The sequence below is a fragment of the Ranitomeya variabilis genome, chromosome 2 (genome assembly GCF_051348905.1).
Source record: "Ranitomeya variabilis isolate aRanVar5 chromosome 2, aRanVar5.hap1, whole genome shotgun sequence".
Lineage (NCBI taxonomy): Eukaryota > Metazoa > Chordata > Amphibia > Anura > Dendrobatidae > Ranitomeya > Ranitomeya variabilis.
The window spans coordinates 52,764,834-52,785,314 of record NC_135233.1 but is presented as its reverse complement, the minus strand read 5'-3'; the positions used below and the strand labels follow the sequence as shown (position 1 = coordinate 52,785,314).

The 20,481-nt window shown below is 41.8% G+C and overlaps 1 protein-coding gene across 3 annotated transcripts in view; it reads left to right on the top strand.

Moving 5' to 3' along the window:
- The window catches only part of PRKCE (protein kinase C epsilon), a 442,590-nt gene that overhangs the window by 211,329 nt on the left and 210,780 nt on the right, over positions 1–20,481 (top strand). For 2 of the 3 annotated variants that reach the window (XM_077282410.1, XM_077282412.1), the window contains one exon: positions 20,226–20,318. The exons of the other annotated variant lie outside the window; for it this stretch is intronic. In XM_077282410.1, the coding sequence (XP_077138525.1) occupies positions 20,226–20,318 (93 nt within the window). The remainder of the gene's footprint in view (positions 1–20,225; positions 20,319–20,481) is intronic. 3 annotated transcript variants of the gene reach the window in all.

The window sequence follows — 20,481 nt, the reverse complement described above, 5'->3', positions numbered from 1 at the left end:
AGGAAAGATAGAGTGTGAACGTCTGAAGGATGCCTCTGGTGAAGAGAGGTATCCGAGAACCTGTGCGGCACCAACAGGTAACGGATGGAGATCCGTGTGATATGCTAACTGGGGTTAGAAGAGAGACATTGTGTATGGGGCACCTCTGAGGCCAAGAGGTGTCCAGGAACCCATGAAGGTTGCCAACGGGTAACGGTCTGAAAACCGTGTGTAATGCTGACCGGGGTCAGAGACGAACTGTGGTAAAATTGAATATGTCCAGATACTGTTCAAGCTGTTACTAAGTTCCTGTGGATGTGGTTTTTGTTGTGCGAAATAAACCTAAGAGACTGTGTTTTTGATAGAAAACTGTGCCTGAGTGCATTAATCCCGTGCCAAGCAAGTGTCCCCCAAGACACGTAGTAGGCGCTATGCTACAATACACACACATACATACATACTGTATATTCATACCCACACAGATACATGTACTTATATTCATACTATACATACATACACATACATACATACTGTATATTCATACCCACACAGACGCATGTACTTATATTCATACTATACATACACACACATACATACATACTGTATATTCATACCCACACAGACGCATGTACTTATGTTCATACTATACATACACACACACATACATACATACTGTATATTCATACCCACACAGACACATGTACTTATGCTCATACTATACATACACACACACATACATACATACTGTTTATTCATACCCACACAGACACATGTACTTGTATTCATACTATACATACACACACATACATACATACTGTATATTCATACCCACACAGACACATGTACTTGTATTCATACTATACATACACACATACATACATACTGTATATTCATACCCACACAGACACGTACTAATATTCATACTATACATACACACACATACTGTATATTCATACCCACACAGGTACATGTACTTATATTCATACTATACATACACACAATCAGTACATACATACTATACATTCATACCCACATAGGTACATGTACTTATATTCATTCTATACACACATACACAAACATACTGTGTATTATTACTCACACAGATACATGGACTTATATTCATACTATACATACTATACATACATACCCACACAGGTACATGTACTTGTATTCATACTATTTATACACACACACATACATACTGTTCATTCATAGTGATCCATTGAAGAGGTACAGGAAGAATTGATTCCACAGACACTTAAACGCTACACAATTGGTGCCTGTATCGCCGCTTGCTGGACATACTGTACATCATACCACACAGGTACATGTACTTATATTCATACTATACATATATATATATATATACCAACATACTGTACATTCACACTCACACAGGTACATGTTTATATTCATACTATACATAAATATATACATACTAACTGTACATTCATACTCACACAGGTACATCCACTTATATTCATACTATACATATATACATACGCACTGTACATTCAGACTCACACAGGTAAATCTATCTATATAATCATCTAAGGTCCACTTCCGTCTGTTTGTCTGTTTCTCTGTCACGAAAATCCAGCGTAGCTGATTGGCCCCTCCCTACTCCCCTCCAGTCAGTGCCCACATAGCGTTTTAGCAGTCCGTTAAACGGACTGCGTTACACCGTGGCATAACGCGGTGTAACGCGGTGTGACCAACTTTTTACTATTGATGCTGCCTATGCAGCATCAATAGTAAAAACATATAATGTTAGAAATAATAAAACAAAAAAATCATTATATTCTCACCTTCCGGTGTCCGCGCCAGCCTTTCCCGCTCCTCGTGACGCTCCGGTCCCAAGAATGCATTGCGGCAATGACCCCAGATCACGTAGCGGTCTCGCGAGACCGCTACTTCATCACGGGTTATTGCTGCAAGGCATTACTGGGAACGAAGCGTCTCCCGTGTCGCTGATTGGTCGCGGCCGGCTGGGCACGACCAATCAGCGATTTGAACCACGCTTCGCTGATTGGTCGCGCCCGGCCAGCCGCCGGTGGGATTTCTTTCTAGTCATGAAAATACAGAAAAAATCTTTAAATGAGAAGGTGTGTCCAAACTTTTGGTCTGTACTGTATATATTCTAGAATACCCGATGCGTTAGAATTGGGCCACCATCTAGTGTACTTATATTCATACTATACATAAATATATACATTCGTACTGTACATTCACACTCACACAGGTACGTGCACTTATATTCACACTATACATACACACATACATACTGTACATACAGTGGGGAAAATAAGAATTTGATAGACTACAGATTTTGAAAGTTTTCTCACCTACAAAGAATGGAGAGGTCTGTAATGTTTATTGCAAGTACACTTCAATTGTGAGTTAACCTGTCACAAGAGTTCAGCCTTCTTGTAGTGCCCCCGGAGGAGAAGTGAAGCATTACGCAATGCTTATTGAAATCTGTGTGCTGGCTATTTCCAGGTCCTCCAGAGAGTGAGAAATACTCTTTATAACCCTTCTAGCTAACTAATGAGGATCCTGCATGTGCGGTACTGTATAGTACATGACTTTATTTCTTCTTTCTGTGCACTCATATGTACAGGATGCAATTTGGCGATAATACCATTGATGATCTGAGAGTCTAACTACATTTTACTACCTTGTCTCATGACATTTTCATAGAAATTCCGTTTAATAAGTTGATGTTCTGATCGTACTTGACGCAGAAAAATAATTTTGCCAAATAATGAATGAACTTGCGACAAGTCGGCCAATTTAAGCGGGGTTTTATCATTTCAGGTTGTTTTTTCTCTCTTTGCCGGTCTCTCCGTAGGGTTGGTGTGGGATATATTAATAACCATTCCAAACAGCCACTCATGGCATTAAGATCCATGTAAATGAGGAGTTCAGTTACATAAATATATTTCCTGCCAGGAACATTTACTTTTCGTATATTGTTACAAAATCCATTTATAGGCAAATTTCTCTATTGGACTGATACAAGTTCAAAACCTTGTTCGTGATGTTGGCACGGCCCCCAGATTGGAGAACGCTATGCCAGATGCAGTTTGGCTAATCCAGGGGGAGCAATATGAACCACGCACCATTTGTTTCCAACATGCAAATGAAATAATGATTTAAGTTCCCAGACTCGTATCGTCGCTGCAAGAGCCCTAAATGTGATCTCACTGTAATGGCTGCAAATAGGGCTCGTGATAGATGAAGACCTCTGAGAGTTACTATCCACTCTGTGCAAAGTGATGCCTGTCCTCTAGTGTTAATTGCCTTTGCAGAGGGGATGTTTTTGGAAATTGATGCAATTTTATTTTTATTACTTGTAATAGGGATTTCCAGGAATGTATTCTGATGTTGTCATGACTCTATTGTTGGGTGTCCCAGAAGCAGGGACTCCATCCCTGTCCCTAATGCTAGGAGCGCCCTAGCTCACCCTGTTTCCCGGATTGCTTCTGATGGTGAAGACGCCAGTGCCACGTACCTTGCCTTAGCTCCTGAATCTGCCCTCAGTCTGTACCCTTACCCCACCCAGGGAACAAGGGAGTAGTAGTGCACCACACCAACCAGACTAACAAGGTAACACAAACAGGAATAAAGGAAAATACCAATCATACGAATATACTCACACAAACTACAGAGCTAAACACCGGGGAGGGGAGGATGAGGGTAAAACCAAAGTAGGAGAAGAAGCGGAATTATCACACACCCAAAACCTAGCAACAGTCTCAGATAAATCCACCAATTCCTTCTCAAACAAGAACCACAAACAACCATCTCCTAACAATGCAGCATAAGCTCCTCTGGCAATGAGTGCTTGCCAGGGCCCAGATTATATAGGAGATGGGAGGGGCTAACAGTGAACAGCTGAGAACCTTAATACTGGAAAGCTTCCAGGAGCTCTCAACTGAGCAGATTAACCCCTGCAATGCTAAAAGAAACCTGCACCATTTAATATGAAGGTGACGTGGTTCTAAACAGTACAGGAGTAGGAGAAATCAGATGCTGCGGTCTTCTGGCTCCTTTCTGTCACGGTAAACCCATGACAGATGGGCCACTGTCTTATTATCTGATTTCCCTGTGTCATATACGGTATATACAAGTTTTAGGAACTTCTGCACATTGCAGTGTGGTGTGAACTGAGCCTGGACCTGTACCGAGCCATAACCGGTTTATCACTAATTTGACACCCTTATGGCAACATATTCATCCTTAGAAAGAATCCAGCTGCTTCACACAGTGTCTTGTTCCCTTCTCAGCACTCCGTCAGGGGCTTCTGTCTAAATACCAAGAAACGTCAACGATGCCAGACAGAAAACGGAGAGCACAATATAAAACGTTGGACTTTGTTTGGTTTTCTTTCGAGTGGATTCTTTCTTGTTATCCAAGCTCTACTGCTAAAAGGACAGACTACACCATAAAGAGGGTCGGAATCCAGAGTTTCTTATATTATATTCTTTTGCCTCATTTAAGTCAATTGTCAAGTAATATAATTATTAAGTAATAAAATATACACAGTGACTGCATCAGCAGAATAGTGAGTGCAGCTCTGGGGTATAATACAGGATGTAACTCAGGATCATACAGGATCAGTAATGTATTGTATGTACCCAGTGACTCCACCAGCAGAATATGGAGTGCAGCTCTGGAGTATAATACAGGATGTAACTCAGGATCAGTAATGTAATGCATGTACACAGCGATTGCTCCAGCAGACTAGCAAGTACAGCTCTCGAGTATAATACAGGATGTAACAGATAAGTACAAGATAAGTGATGTAGTCATACCTCCCAACTTTTGAAGATGGGAAAGAGGGACAAAGTTTTCGGCGCGCAAAGCGCGTCACGGCAAATTTTAGGCCACGCCTCTGGCCACACCCATTCATAACTAGCCACACCCATATCCACGTCCCAACCACACCCATTTAGCACTGCTGATCACACTGTTTCATAAAGAATAATTATAAACAAAAAAATATGGCCACACTGTGCTCCATACTGTATAATGGCCACACATGATGCTCCATACTGTATAATGGCCACACATGATGCTCCATACTGTATAATGGCCCCACATGAAGCTCCATACTGTATAATGGCCACACATGATGCTCCATACTGTATAATGGCCACACATGATGCTCCATACTGTATAATGGCCGCACATGATGCTCCATACTGTATAATGACTGCACATGATGCTCCATACTGTATAATGGCCACACATGATGCTCCATACTGTATAATGGCCACACATGATGCTCCATACTGTATAAAGGCCACACATGATGCTCCATACTGTATAAAGGCCACACATGATGCTCCATACTGTATAATGGCCCCACATGATGCTCCATACTGTACAATGGCCCCACATGATGCTTCATACTGTATAATGCCGGGCAGCACGGTGGCACAGTGGTTAGCACAGCAGCCTTGCAGCGCTGGAGTCCTGGGTTCTAATCCCACTCAGGATAACATCTGCAAAGAGTTTGTATGTTCTCTCCGTGTTTGCGTGGGTTTCCTCCGGGTACTCCGGTTTCCTCCCACATTCAAAAGACATACTGATAGGGAATTTAGATTGTGAACCCCATCAGGGACAGCGATGATAATGTGTGCAAAATTGTAAAGCGCTGCGGAATATGTTAGCGCTATATAAAAATAAAGATTATTATTATAATGGCCCCACATGATGCTCCATACTGTATAATGGCCATACAGTGCTCCATACTGTATAATGGCCACACATGATGCTCCATACTGTATAATGGCCGCACATGATGCTCCATACTGTATAATGGCCACACATGATGCTTCATACTGTATAATGACCACACATGATGCTGCATACTGTATAATGACCACACATGATGCTCCATACTGTATAATGACTGCACATGATACTTCGTACCGTATAATGGCCACACATAGCTACTCCTACACACGCGGCTGCGCTCCGTACACACGCGCTCCGCTCCATACACCTCGTACACATTTAGCTCCACTCCATACACCTCATACACACACGGCTCCACTCCGTACACCTCGTACACACACGGCTCCGCACACCTCGTACACACACGGCTCCGCTCCGTACACCTCATACACACACGCGCTCTGCTCCATACACCTCGTACACACACGCGCTCCACTCAATACACCTCGTACACACACGGCTCCGCTCCGTACACCTCGTACACACACTGCTCCGTTCCGTACACCTCGTACACACACGCGCTCCGCTCCATACACCTTGTACACACATGCGTTCCGCTCCGTACACCTCGTACACACACGCGCTCCGCTCCATACACCTCGTACACACACGCGCTCCGCTCCATACACCTTGTACACACATGCGTTCCGCTCCGTACACCTCGTACACACATGGCTCCGCTCCGTACACCTCATACACACACGGCTCCGCTCCGTACACCTCGTACACACACGGCTCCGCTCCGTACACCTCGTACACACACGGCTCCGCTCCATACACCTCGTACACACACGGCTCAGCTACATCCACACTGTACACCTCCTGACCCCACACACGGCAGCTTACCTCATCCAGCAGGCAGCATGGCAAGTTGGCAACCAGCAAGCGAAGTCCTGCAATCCACGAGGTCCTGATCATGTGACCCCTGACTCCTCCCCCCTGTGACCTCATCACAGGTCCTGTGGCCACGAAGCAGCCAATATGTTCTGTGCTGTGCTCAGGCAGCTCTGCGGGTGCAGGGAAGAGGCTGACTGCAGTGACCGCCTGATATTGCAGCACACCTCCCAACCACTGCGGGACAACTAATGTCCCGCCCGGGATCGCGGGGCTGACTGTCAAAATCAGGACAGTCCCGCTGTATCCGGGACGGTTGGGAGGTATGATGTAGTGTAAGTACAAATTATTATGTTGATTACTTGTGATTACATGTGTACACTGGAATGGGGTGAACACAGTCCTTTAATGATTCCTGTAAAATAAGTTAAGTGATCAAATATAATGCAGCCACATCACCGCATTTGTGTAGTAGTGAAGACTATTCCTGCATTCTTTTATACACTTTACAATCGGTCAAATTCTGCAGTTCGATAAGTTTCATATATAGTACAGGGTAGGCCATTTATATGGATGCACCTAAATAAAATGGGAATGGTTGGTGATATCAACTTCCTGTTTGTGGCACATTAGTATATGGGAGGGGGAAAACTTTTCCAGATGGGTGGTGACCATGGCGGCCATTTTGAAGTCGGCCATTTTGGATCCAATTTTATTTTTTTTCAATGGGAAGAGGGTCATGTGACACATCAAACTTATTGAGAAGTTCACAAGAAAAACAATGGTGTGCTTGGTTTTAACATAATTTTATTCTTTCATGAGTTATTTACAAGTTTATGACCACTTATAAAGTGTATTCAAAGTGCCGCCCATTGTGTTGGATTGTTAATGCAACCCTCTTCTCCCACTCTTGACACACTGATAGCAACACTGCAGAAGAAATGCTCACACAGGCTTCCAGCATCCGTTGTTTCAGATGCTTTGGGGTCATCTGAAGGCAATTGTCTTTTCTGTGGAGATACGAGATGTGCAGCATATGGGCAGCACTTTGAACACATTTTATAAGTGGTCATAAACTTGTAAACAACTTGTGAAAGAATAAAGTTACGTTAAAACCAAGCTCACCATTGTTTTTCTTGTGAAATTATCAATAAGTTTGATGTGTCACATGATCCACTTCCCATTGAAAAAATGAAGTTGAATCCAAAATAGCCGACTTCAAAATGGCCGCCATGGCCACCACCCATCTTGAAAAGTTTTCCCCCTCCCATATACTAATGTGCCACAAACAGGAAGTTGATATCACCAACCATTCCCATTGTATATAGGTGTATCCATATAAATGGCCCACCCTGTACATTACACGCCAATGGCTACTCAACCAATAAGTGCAGATGATGCGCTCAGTCCAATGTAAACCCACCAATCCATCATGGTATAAAGATGTGCCATGTGCGAAACGCTGCTGCTCTGACAAACTCAGCTCTGCTACATCTTTAAATGGAATTGTTTTGAGTAAATCACCATTCCTTTATATTGCTATTTGATTAAGGGGATTGAAATAAAAGCCACTCCCAATTAGCTTCTGTTCCCCAGAATAACTCGGAGTTGCTAATCAGCTGCACCTCCTGCCTCGCCGCTTCATAGCCGCGAACAGTGTGACAAATAGCTCCACATCACACCGCAGTGACGCAGTGTAAAAGCTCCTGAGAAGAAATCTTGCAAGAATATTTTCGGCTGAGTAAAATGCCGGCAGGAAGAATGCGAGCTCCTTATCAGGCCTCAGACTTTATATCAAATGTTTGTGGAGTCTTTTTGCAGCCAGGCGTTGTCTCTTCAATGTGGTCTTATATTGGCAGTACTGGTGCTTCCGTAAGGAGGAGAATCAAGGCATGAGAATGGGGTCTCTATAAGTAATTACCTTTAAGAAAAACCTCTGTGAGCTTTCCTTTAGATGTTAGAGATGGTCACCAACAAGAGACAAGTGTTCCAAACCTCTGACTATATGTAGTGGGGTTCTCGAATTAAGGTTTTTGGACAGGTTTAGACCATTCGATTTTGATACCAGTAATCCAGGTCCCCTTTTGGGACCATATTTTTGAGACACATACTAGGTGCCCTGGTAATAACAAAGGGGAGCACCATTGTCCATGATAGAGCCTGACAGAATAGAGCTGGTGATGCGATACACTCCCCCGAGCTCCGCTTTTAAAGCTTGCCTGGAACATTGGATTTTGTCCTATCAAGAATCTAATATCTATGGAGAATTCCAACCTTCTATCCTCTGATGTTCAGGAAAACAGAGTGTCCCAAGCCAAATCCAAGGAGTCCGATATCCCGAAAGAGTATAAAATGGCTTCTGGGACCCAACTTTGTGCATTGTTTTCTAATAAAGGGTTATTCCCATAATTAAACGTTATCTCTATTGGTAAGATAGGGGAAAACTTTCTGATGGGTGGGGGTCCTACCACTGGGACCCGCACTGATCCTGAGAATGGGGCTTCCTTCCGAGTGTACCAGTGGCCAGCCAGGCAGTCTATCATGCAGCCGCGGGGACTTGAACATACTACTCGAGCATGCCCAAAATATTCGGCTGACACCCGAGCATGCTCAGATAACACTATACCTGCTCATGCTCGCTCATCACTATAGCTGATCCATGTGGTGTCCAGCTGGATTTCTTTCACGGCACTGTCTACTGATGTAATGTCAGCACTCCAAGACTGTAATAAGGTCAGTGTTAGTAATGATGCAGAGCAGCCTAAAAACACGCCCCAGAGGATCCTATGAGTCACGCCCACTTGTAAGGATCGCTTAAATTAATAAAATAAAATAAAAAGACCAATATCTCTGGAATCATGTAAGAAAACGAAAAGCAGAATGTTTAGAGGAGCAGCAGCAATAAAACAAGAACAAAAATGGCTATCCTCTTTTAAATGATAGAATTATTATTTATTATTATTTAGTATTAGATCTTTGAATCAGAAAATTTGACCCTTTAGGGTAAATTCACACAGGGCGTTTTTTTTTGCTGCTTTTTTTGTGCTAATTTTCAGCTGCTTTTTACAGTAGCAGCAAAGCCTATGAGATTTCAGAAATCTCATACACACACAATGGTTTTTTGTATCATCAGTATTTTGTGCTTTGCTGTGTTTTTTTACATAGAGCATGTGACTTCTTTCATCGTTTTGCAGCGTTTTTTACCCATTGACTTGAATGGGTGTTGAAAAAGTGCTGCAAAAACGCAGGTAGCATTATTTGCTGCGTTTTTGCTGCTGAAAAGTCAAGGAAATTAGCATGGAAAAAGAGGAAAAAAAAACCGCACCAAATCTGCAACAAAAAAAGCACCTAAACCTGCGTTTTTGCTGCAGCTTCTTTCCTACCAAGAAGATCAGGTTTTGCTGTAGAAAAAAAAGCAAAAGCGCCCTGTGTGAACTTACTCTTAGGCTGTGTGCACACAGTGCGCTTTTGATGCATTTTTTGCTACGTTTTTTTCCTCCCAGAAATGGGCCAAAATCGCTATGGAGTCCTAATGCAAGCTTATTCAATGACATGACAATCCTGAAGTGTTGTGTACATAATCAGTAAATTTCCTTTGAGTATTTGCAGTGCATTTTTTTCTGCAGCATGTCAATTTTGTGCGGTTCTGCATCGTTTTTCACCCATTGACTTCAATTGAGTCAGTCAAATCCGCAGCAAAAATGCAGGTATAAAAATGTTTGCGGATTTTCTGCGGATTTGCAGAGTTATTGTTTGTATTTTCACATACTTCCTATGGTGTTTTCACTCATCTGTGTGACAGCGTGGGAAATACCAGCGCGGTGGTTCTTATCGGCAGTAACTCAACCGCCAGTAAGACCGTCGGTCAGAGCACTGCGGGGTCATGCTGTCAGATGTCAGCATGACCCCGCAGCTGTGACTGTGACCCACAGAGGTGACCTGCAGTAAAACGCTTACCACAGATCAACAGGCGTGGGATGATGAGACTACTTCTCCCATCAGGCTACGTCTGCTGTCACTGATAACAGTGACAGCAGGAGCCACTGATGGGAGATGTAGTCTCATCTGCCAGCACCTGTGCTCACAGTTAAAAAAAAAATTACATAAATATTCAAATAAAAATCATAAACACATTATACTCACCTAACACCAAATCCCAGATGCCCTCGACTCCTAGAAAAAATGTAAATAAAAAAAACAACATATGCTCACCTTAACGCCCAATCCCAGATGGCTTCGTCTCCTAGAAAAACATCAAAAATAATAAACCTACATATTAGTCACCTGTCTGCAGTAGTCCACGTAATCCCGAGTGTCTCAAGGCTATCGGAGGATGTGACTGCTCTAACCGTCCACCGGCGATACACTGACAGGAAGTAATCACTCCTGCAGTGTATCACTGAGCTGCTGTGAGAGAGTTCATCAGCTGAATATGAACCCCACTTGCCACCATTACAGGGCAAGTGGGAAGAGCAAGGGTAAGTGTCAGATTTGTTTCATCTTATAGATGCACTTTTACTGGGGCGGCTGAGAGCTGATGTTTTTAACCTGGGACGGGGCCAATATCCATGGCCCCTTCCTAGGCTATTAATATCAACACACAGCTGTCTACCTAGCCTTTGCTGGTTAGATTTTATAGGGGGACCCTATGTCAATTTGTTTCTGGGGTCCCCCTGTAAACTAGCCAGTAAAGGCTAAGCAAACAGCTGTGAGCTGATATTAATAGCCTGGGAACTTTTATAGTTATTGGCTTCTTCCCAGAAAGTTAACATCAGCCCTCAGCCGTTGGCTTTCCCTCTGCTGGTTATTAATAATTTTTAATATTTTTTCTTTAAAATTAACAGCTGCTGTTTGGTTACAGCCTCTGTACCTTCACTCCTACATAGACTGGTTACAGTGTGTGTATGTGTGTGTTTACTTACCAACTTTGTAATAAAGGTGTTGGGCTGACACCTTTTCTTTACCAAACCTAAGGCTAGGTGTCAATGACAGCTGCTGACACCAAGCCCTAATCCCATTACCCTGATGCCACTCCATCAGAATGAAAAAGATGGTGTTGATCCACGAAATTACATCACAAAACTTTTTTTTAAATATTTTTATTTAGCTCAAAAAAGCCATCATTGCTGTACAAAAACATGAGAAAAATGTTTTTTTGCGTTTTTCCTGCAGAAATTTCTGCAAGCAAATACTCAACGTGCACACATAGCCTTATAAAGAATTCTGAACCCATTTTATTGAATTAATTTAAAGGATTTTTCCCAGTCTGTTGGATAGGTTACAAATCATCCATAATATATCTTGCCAGTCCATATACCAGGGGAAATTTACATGTTTTTACCACACTGGTTAACTTAACCCAACTTTATAAAAAAATATATCTTAAGCTATATAATTACTGTTCGTCTTATTTTCTGCTTCTTCTACTTTTTGGCAAGCAATGAAGTGTTAATTTTATTTCAGTAGAACAATGTGCAGATCTTACACATTACCATAATTAAAACTCTTCCTTATAATTAATGGGACTTTCAGTTCTTAAAACCAATTTCACAACAATACAATCTGCATACAATATTGAATACATCTCTCGGACCTGATGATGGACTTTTACATCCATGTAAGAATGGCTGTATAATCCATTATCAAAGTTTCCTTGCCTGGTAATAAAAGGAGCAAGTCTAGTTCTAGAAAAATGCTTATTTGAGTAGTATATCGCCTTTAAATGCATAAACTTTTCCTACTTTTTACTTTTTTTCCTACCAATTATGGCTATGTTCACACGTTTCGTTTTTGCTGCGTTTTTTTTTTTAATGGAAATTTTGAGCTGTGTTTTACAATATCAGCAAAAGCTATAAGGCTATGTTCACACGATGCGGTTTTTGCTGCGGATCCGCAGCGGATTTGCAGCTGCGGATCCGCATCCTTTTTCCATGCAGGGTACAGTACAATGTTACCCTATGGAAAAAAAAAACCGCTGTTCCCACGTTCCTTTTTTTCCGCTGAAAAATCCGCACTGATTTTCTGCGGAAAAAAAGAAGTACCATGTCAATTCTTTCTGCGGATTCCGCAGCGGGTTTCCACCTGCACCAATAGGAAAATGCAGCTGGAAACCCGCAGTGGAATCCGCAGTAGAAAAAGGATAGAAAACCGCAGTGAAAACCACCGCAGGTTTTGCACTGCGGTTTTGCAAAATCAGGACCTGAAAAATCCGCAGCGAAAAAAGGATCGTGTGAACAAGCCCTAAGATTTGAGAAATCTCATGCACACACATTGGTTTATTTTACTGACCGATTTGGAAACTGCTGCATGTCACTTCTTTCAGCGTATTTGCAGCGTTTTTTTTCACTTAAAATGCAGTAAAAACGCACATGTGAACATAGCCTGTAAGTAATTTGATTTATCAGTACTGTATGTATCATATGTCCACTCTACACAGTAATGTATTCAGTTTTTTCAGCATTGTTGTTTTATTTCTGTTGCACTTGACAGATTTTTCACTTGAAGGGAATCTGTCAGGATGACGAGCCCTCCTATGTCGTCTGTATGTGCATGTAGGTTATAGGAAGCTGAATAAAATGAGACCTTGATATCTGCGATCCAGTGTCTTATTTCAGAGAAATCCATGTTTTTCTTAATATGTAAATGAGCTTCTAAGGTCTATGGGCCGGACATAGATCTCCCTTAGAATCTGCCTCCAGAGCTTATTTTAAATGAAAGGGGGAGTTACCAGTGTGAGACATGTAGATCAGGAGAGCAGACTGTCAGTCATTACATGTCTCACATTGGTAACTCCCACTTTGCTTTGAAACAAGCTCTGATGGCAGACTCTCTGGGAGATCTATGTCTGACCCATATATCTTAACAATATAATATAAAAAAAGTGAATATTTCTCTGGAATAATTCCTCAGATGGCAGATATCAAGGTAGCATTTTATTCATCTTCCTATGACCTGCGTTCCCATATCACAGGCCAACAAAAAACAACTTTTTTTATGTTTCTTTGATGAAAATAGGCAAATATTACTAATTTTGGGTCGAGAAACTCAAATATACCCACAGAATTGTTTAATTAGCTCTCGTTTTTTAGATACACGCCATGGATGTATGTGCTGTAGGTAGCGAGAAGCATTCATTACAAGAGTATAAATTGCACACAAATGTCATGTTCAAACTTGAAATATTGTTTAAAATATGATTAAAATAGCAAGAACACAATACATTAACTGAACACAACAGTTCAGACAAGACCTATTCACGAGAACGCTTTCTTTTTGCTTGTCTATTGAAGTTTTCTTCTGGTACATCTCTGATTAATGTCCAACAGTAGTCTGCAAGCATGGAAGCATTCCACTTGCCCTGATATCTTTGTTCCATATTTAAAATATCTTGGTGGAATCGCTCACCATGCTCATCGCTTACTGCACCACAATTGTCCGGGAAGAAATCCAGATGAGAGTCCAGAAAGTGTATTTTTAATGACATGTTGCAGCCTAATTTATGATACTTCGTAAGAAGGTTATTCACAATATCAACATAGTTATCAACTCGTCTGTTTCCCAAGAAGCCACGTACAACATCTCTGAAGGCTTGCCATGCCGCCTTCTCATTGCCTTGTAGGATCTCGTCAAAATTTCCATCCCTAAGTAGGTCACGAATTTGAGGACCAATGAAGACACCTTCTTTCACTTTAGCATCACTGAGTTGTGGAAACTTCCCTCTGAGGTACTTAAAAGCATTTCCTTCTTGGTTCATTCCCTTAACAAAATTTTTCATAAGACCAAGTTTAATGTGTAGCGCCGGCAGAATGATTTTACTGCGTTCAACAAGTGGACAGTGTTGAACATTCTTAATTCCAGGACACATTTTGTCCCTTGTAGGCCACACTTTTATATTGTAGTGAGAAGATCTAGCACGGCTGTCCCACTCACATAGGAAACAGCAATATTTTGTGTATCCCAACTGCATGCCTAACAATATTGCAACCACTTTCAAGTCTGCACAGATCTGCCATTGGTGGTCACTGTATTTTATTGCGTCCAGAAGCAGTTTCATATTGTTGTAGGTTTCTTTCATGCAAACAGCATGGCCTACAGGAACGGAAGGAAGAACATTTCCATTGTGCAATAGTACAGCTTTTAAACTAACCTTTGAACCGTCGATGAAAAGTCTCCAATCTAGTGGGTTGTACTGAACATTCATAGCGGACATTAAACCATCAACACTGGTGCAGAAAACGAGATTGTCTTGCTTTTTAAAATAAACATGTAAATCTCTTTGTCGATGCCTATAGGCAGTCACTTTAACATTGTACAGTAGAAAGTTCCATTGTTTTAATCTTGAAGCCAGAAGCTCTGCCTTTTCTTTCGACAGGTCCAGGTCGCGTATCAGATCATTGAGTTCACCCTGAGAAAGCAAATGTGGTTCATTTGATGCAGACTGTGAATCATATTCAAGATCTTGTGATGAACTTCTGGGCGATTCTTCCTCCTGATCTGATTCCAGTACATATTCCTTTGGAGGGCGAGGAACGGGAAGATCTTTCCCATGTGGGACTGGTCTTATAGCCGAGGGGATGTTAGGGTACTCAATAGTCCCCTTCTTTTTTCTTGACATGCCATGCTGAAGAGGAGCAACCATGCAGAAATAGCAGTCGTCTACATGATTTCTTGGCTCCCTCCAAATCATTGGCACACCAAAACGCATAGAACGTCCTTTATTCTTCAACCATGCAACCAGATTTACTGAACAACTATTGCAGCAAATGTGTGGAGCCCAGGGCTTCTCCTGATCACCAACCTTTACACCAAAGTAATGATGGTAAGCAGTCTTCACAAGTGGAGTAATTGGTCTTCTTTGGTTGGCAAATGTCACATAACCACACACGTAACAAAAATTGTTAACAATATTTGCACATTTACGAGGCATTTTCAAAGTGTAAATTCTCTCCACAAAATTACTGCAACAAGAGAAAGAGACTTCAATTAGTACAAACTATGCAGACACAATGAATAAAATGGCTGACATTGGTTCAACAGGTCTGTAATCAGGTTTACCAATACACATTTGTTGAAAATTCAAAATTTCCCTATTTTCCTGCATAATAATCTTAACCCCTTCCCGACATGTGACAGTATAGTATGTCACATGTCGGGACCCCCGCTTTGATGTGCGCTCCGGCGGTGAGCGCACATCAAAGTCGCGACATGTCAGCTGTTTTTTACAGCTGACATGTGCGCGCAATAGCGGCGGGTGAAATCGCGATCACCCGCCGCTATTAACTAGTTAAATGCCGCTGTCAAACACAGACAGCGGCATTTAACTACCGCATCCGGCCGTGCGGCCGGATATGAGCGCATCGCCGACCCCCGTCACATGATCGGGGGTCGGCGATGCATCAGGAAGGTAACCATAGAGGTCCTGGAGACCTCTATGGTTACTGATTGCCGGTGGCTGTGAGCGCCCCCCTGTGGTCGGCGCTCACAGCACACCTGCAATTCTGCTGTGTAACAGCGATCTTATGATCGCTGCTGCATAGCAGAGCCGATCGGGCTGTGCCTGCTTCTAGCCTCCCATGGAGGCTATAGAAGCATGGCAAAAGTAAAAAAAAAAAGTTTTTAAAAATGTGAAAAAAATAAAAAAAACATAAAAGTTTAAATCACCCCCCTTTCGCCCCAATCAAAATAAATCAATAAAAAAAAACCCCAACCTACACATATTTGGTATCGCCGCGTTCAGAATCGCCCGATCTAGCAATAAAAAAAAAGCATTAACCTTATCGCAAAACGGCGTAACGAGAAAAAAAATCGGAACGCCAGAATTACGTTTTTTTGGTCGCCACGACATTGCATTAAAATGCAATAACGGGCGATCAAAAGAACGTATCTGCACCAAAATGCTATCATTAAAAACGCCAGCTCGGCACGCAAAAAATAAACCCTCACCCGACCCCAGATCACGAAAAATGGAGACGCTACGGGTATCGGAAAATGGCGCAATTTTGTTTTGTTTTGTTTTTTGCAAAGTTTGGAATTTTTTTTCACCACTTAGGTGAAAAATAACCTAGTCATGTTAGGTGTCTATGAACTCGTAGTGACCTGGAGAATCATAATGGCAGGTCAGTTTTAGCATTTAGTGAACCTAGCAAAATAGGCAAGCAAAAAACAAGTGTGGGATTGCACTTTTTTTGCAATTTCACTGCACTTGGAATTTTTTTCCCGTTTTCTAGTACACGACATGGTAAAACCAATGATGTCGTTCAAAAGTACAACTCGTCCCGCAAAAAATAAGCCCTCACATGGCCAAATTGACGGAAAAATAAAAAAGTTATGGCTCTGGGAAGGAGGGGAGCGAAAAACGAAAACGGAAAAACGGAAAAAGCTCCGGGGGTGAAGGGATGACATGTATCTCAGCAACAAGAGCTAATAATGATTTTTAAGTAACATATTCGTTTTTAGGATGCTAAAATTATTACAAACCAGCTATTTTCATTTCAGACACATTTTCACTGTTGGCCAGTGATATAGACAGTTCAGGAGAGTTTATCCAAATGACAGATTCCCTAGTGTGGAGCTTATGATACAGATCTGGCTTGTAGTATGTACTATAGTGTATATGGGAAAAATAAGACAAAGGACATATATATATATTCCTAAATGTGTGCATTATTATTATTATTATTATTATTATTATTACTATTATTTATATAGCACCATTAATTCCATGGTGCTGTACATTAGACGGGGTTACATCATCTAAGTATCTTTCTATTGTCTCCATAAACAAGACAACTGGGTGTGATTTTTGGTGACTGCAATAAATAAGAGCAAATCAGTTTCCAATAAAAGAGGGACTACTGCCCCTATCCTATAGGTCAGGAAAGGGGAACCATTTGGATAATTATACCATCTTTTGGGGGCCGTACAAATAACGCTCTAACTCCGCCCACAAAATACGTCTGACGGTGGCACTGGTGTCAGGACATAATCTTTCGTTGCACGCGCCTCTGCATTCAGTAGTGAACACTGCATGCGCATGCACGCGGAGCAAGAAAAATTTAGAGGGCTGGTGGCCCTTAAAATACAGCTTGTGGCCCAAGAGCTATGGTCCCTGGAAATCTGCCCAGAGGCGGATAAAAGCTCATCGAAGGCCATAAGCGGCCCGCAGACCTGAGGTTTCCCAATCTTTTAGGGGGGACTAGTCATATAAAAATATAAAATCATACAGTATATTATATAGTTATAGTTAAATAATATAAACATAATATAAAATAAAGAAGAGGTGACAGTACCAGATATCAAGTGGTCCAATAACACCTTTATTAATCCAGCTAAGTAGAGATACTTGCTTGAAAATGACTACGTGACTCAAAGCTATGGAGTGGTGGTCTTACTGATTCTTCGTTTACACAGGGACCCCTATTCTCAGGATCAGAGGAGGCCCCAGTGGTCAGTCTCCGATCAATCTTAAGGACTTTAATGGCCCAACCCATTGAGGGCACTGATCATGCTACTCTAAAACCTTCTGACACTGGTAGAGCTCTCTGATGTGCCAGGAATCTTTCCCATCATAGGTAACAAATATTGTACACAACACCAGATGTGAACACCGCCTAACCATCAGCTTAGAGTCTCCCAAAAATTATAATTTTTCCCCAACCTCAGTGCAGCGTCTCAATGTTTCTCAACCATGGAGAACCTGCCATCCAGCGTGAAGACTCTGCCGCCGATCCCGCCGGCTCATAGACGTGATATCAATTGTAGGCGGTTCGTATCGTTGCACGGTCGAGTGTTGGAGCGTTTTGGATTTTTTTTTTACTTAATTGTTCCGTTTTTCTGGAGTGTTGTGAATTTTCCATGTGCTTGGAGTAGGTCGCATTGTGCGCAGCTATAATAACTCGGCACATTCATTTGCCTTCCTTGGCGGAGGTCCATTCTACTGATACAATCTGCACCTGGTTCGTTTTTTAAGTTTATGAGGTTTTCTTTTTATGATTATTTTATGGGATATTGAAAACAGAAATTTCATTTTTTTAAGCATCTTATTTACAGCGTTAATATTTAGAAAAGGAATGTAATGCAATAATATAGAGAACATTTATGGTTACGTCTGGATTAGCAAAGTTATTGTGAAATACCATAATAAAAAATGTATAATTTATGGAAGGAAATCATCCAGTCTCCCAAATTCATTATCCGGAGTGGAGCACGGCTACAAGCAGTATATTTCGCTGGAGGTTCCAGTATTTCCATGTATTATATAGGCACTGATTTCAATGAGAGCTGTGAAATGTTCCATTTTGACTGTGGTGGCGCTGCAGGTGCCAAGTTCCACCATTTTTTATTTTGTTTTGGCAACTGATCAATTTTTATGTACCGTCTTTTTCAGACTATAAGACGCACTGGACCATAAGACGCACCCCAAATTTTGCAGAGGAAAATAGGAAAAGAAAGATGGGGGTCCGTCTCATAGTCCAAATTTAAGGCATCTTACCTGTGGAGGCGGGTCACAAGAGGCGGCAACAGAAATGGAGCAATGCTACAGGGCATGGATGGGAAAAGTGAGTGCCCCAGTGGTGCGATGCTGTGGGCCCGGTGTTGGTGGTGAGGCAGAGTGAAGTGCATTGGTTTCTCAGCGGGCGTGGGCTTCAGGGAAATGGCTGCCTCCGGCGTCGCTTGAGCAGATTGAGATCTCGGCCATTTTCCTGAAGTCGTGGGTTGCTGGGAAAGCAAAGCACCCCACTCTACTCACCACCGACACTAGGCCCGCAGCATCCCACCACTTCTGCCACCGCTGGCCTCCTGAAGAAGGGACCCTGCCTCCCGTGATCCAGCTCCACCCCCGCCGAAACCCCCTGGTAAGCTACATTTGGACTATAAGACGCACCACTCATTCTCCCCCTAAGTTTTTGGGAAAAAGTGCATCTCATAGTCCGAAAAATATGGTAAATTATATTTTATAAGATGTTAAAAGTTCCTGTGTGAATAGAAATACTGCGCAGGTTTCTAAGGCCGTTATCACATGTTGCATTCCGAAAACTTGGTAAAAACTCAGCGATTTTACGCATTTTTTGAAAATGAAGGCAAAAACCGCATCAGGAATACATCATGTGAACAGGGACTTGGGGTTAAGCAGGAGAAAAAATTCTGATTCTGTCTGACCAGAATGGATGAAAGTCTCCCAAAAGGTTACCATTGTGACATGGAATGTGAAAGTACCGTGTCTACACCAGCGTAATCAGGTCCAAGGAATCTGTTTAGTAATCTATGCAGTTTGTATTCTAAAATCTGATGGCAGACCCGTTTTGAGGACCCTGCTTTCCAACCGCTAAATCTTTTGTATCATTTTTTTTATTTCCCTAAAGTAATAATCTGCTAATCTCTTTATTGCTAACCAAGATATATTATTTAAATTAGCATCCATGTTTTCAGAAACGTACAAGGAGAACTCGGCTAATAATAACGATTGCAGGAAGGGATGCTGCTTTATTAGGAAGAGTGATGCGCATAATGAAAATTAATTTAATATTTATTGAAGAAGCACTTACATCAAATAATGTATCCTCTTAATATATTGCAATCATCATATTATATAGCACTGTGTACTTACAATTGCTCATTTTACGTTTCTACCCAGCTAATTCTTCTCTTTTTTTTTCTGCTCTATGTAGAAACAGGAAGTCTCTTGTCCCTGCAGAAATCATTCCTCTCTTCAACTCCTGACCCAGGTGCTACGCCCCTCCCCCCTGCCATTGACTTTTGCAGTAAGTTACAGGCAAAATTGACCTCCTGTTTCTACATAGAGCTTATAAGAATTCAGCTAGTCAATTTTTAATCACGCGATGTCATAGAACTAATGGAAAAAATAACAATTTTCTGGGTAGAAAGGCAAAATGAGCAATTGTAAGTACATAAGTACACCGTGCT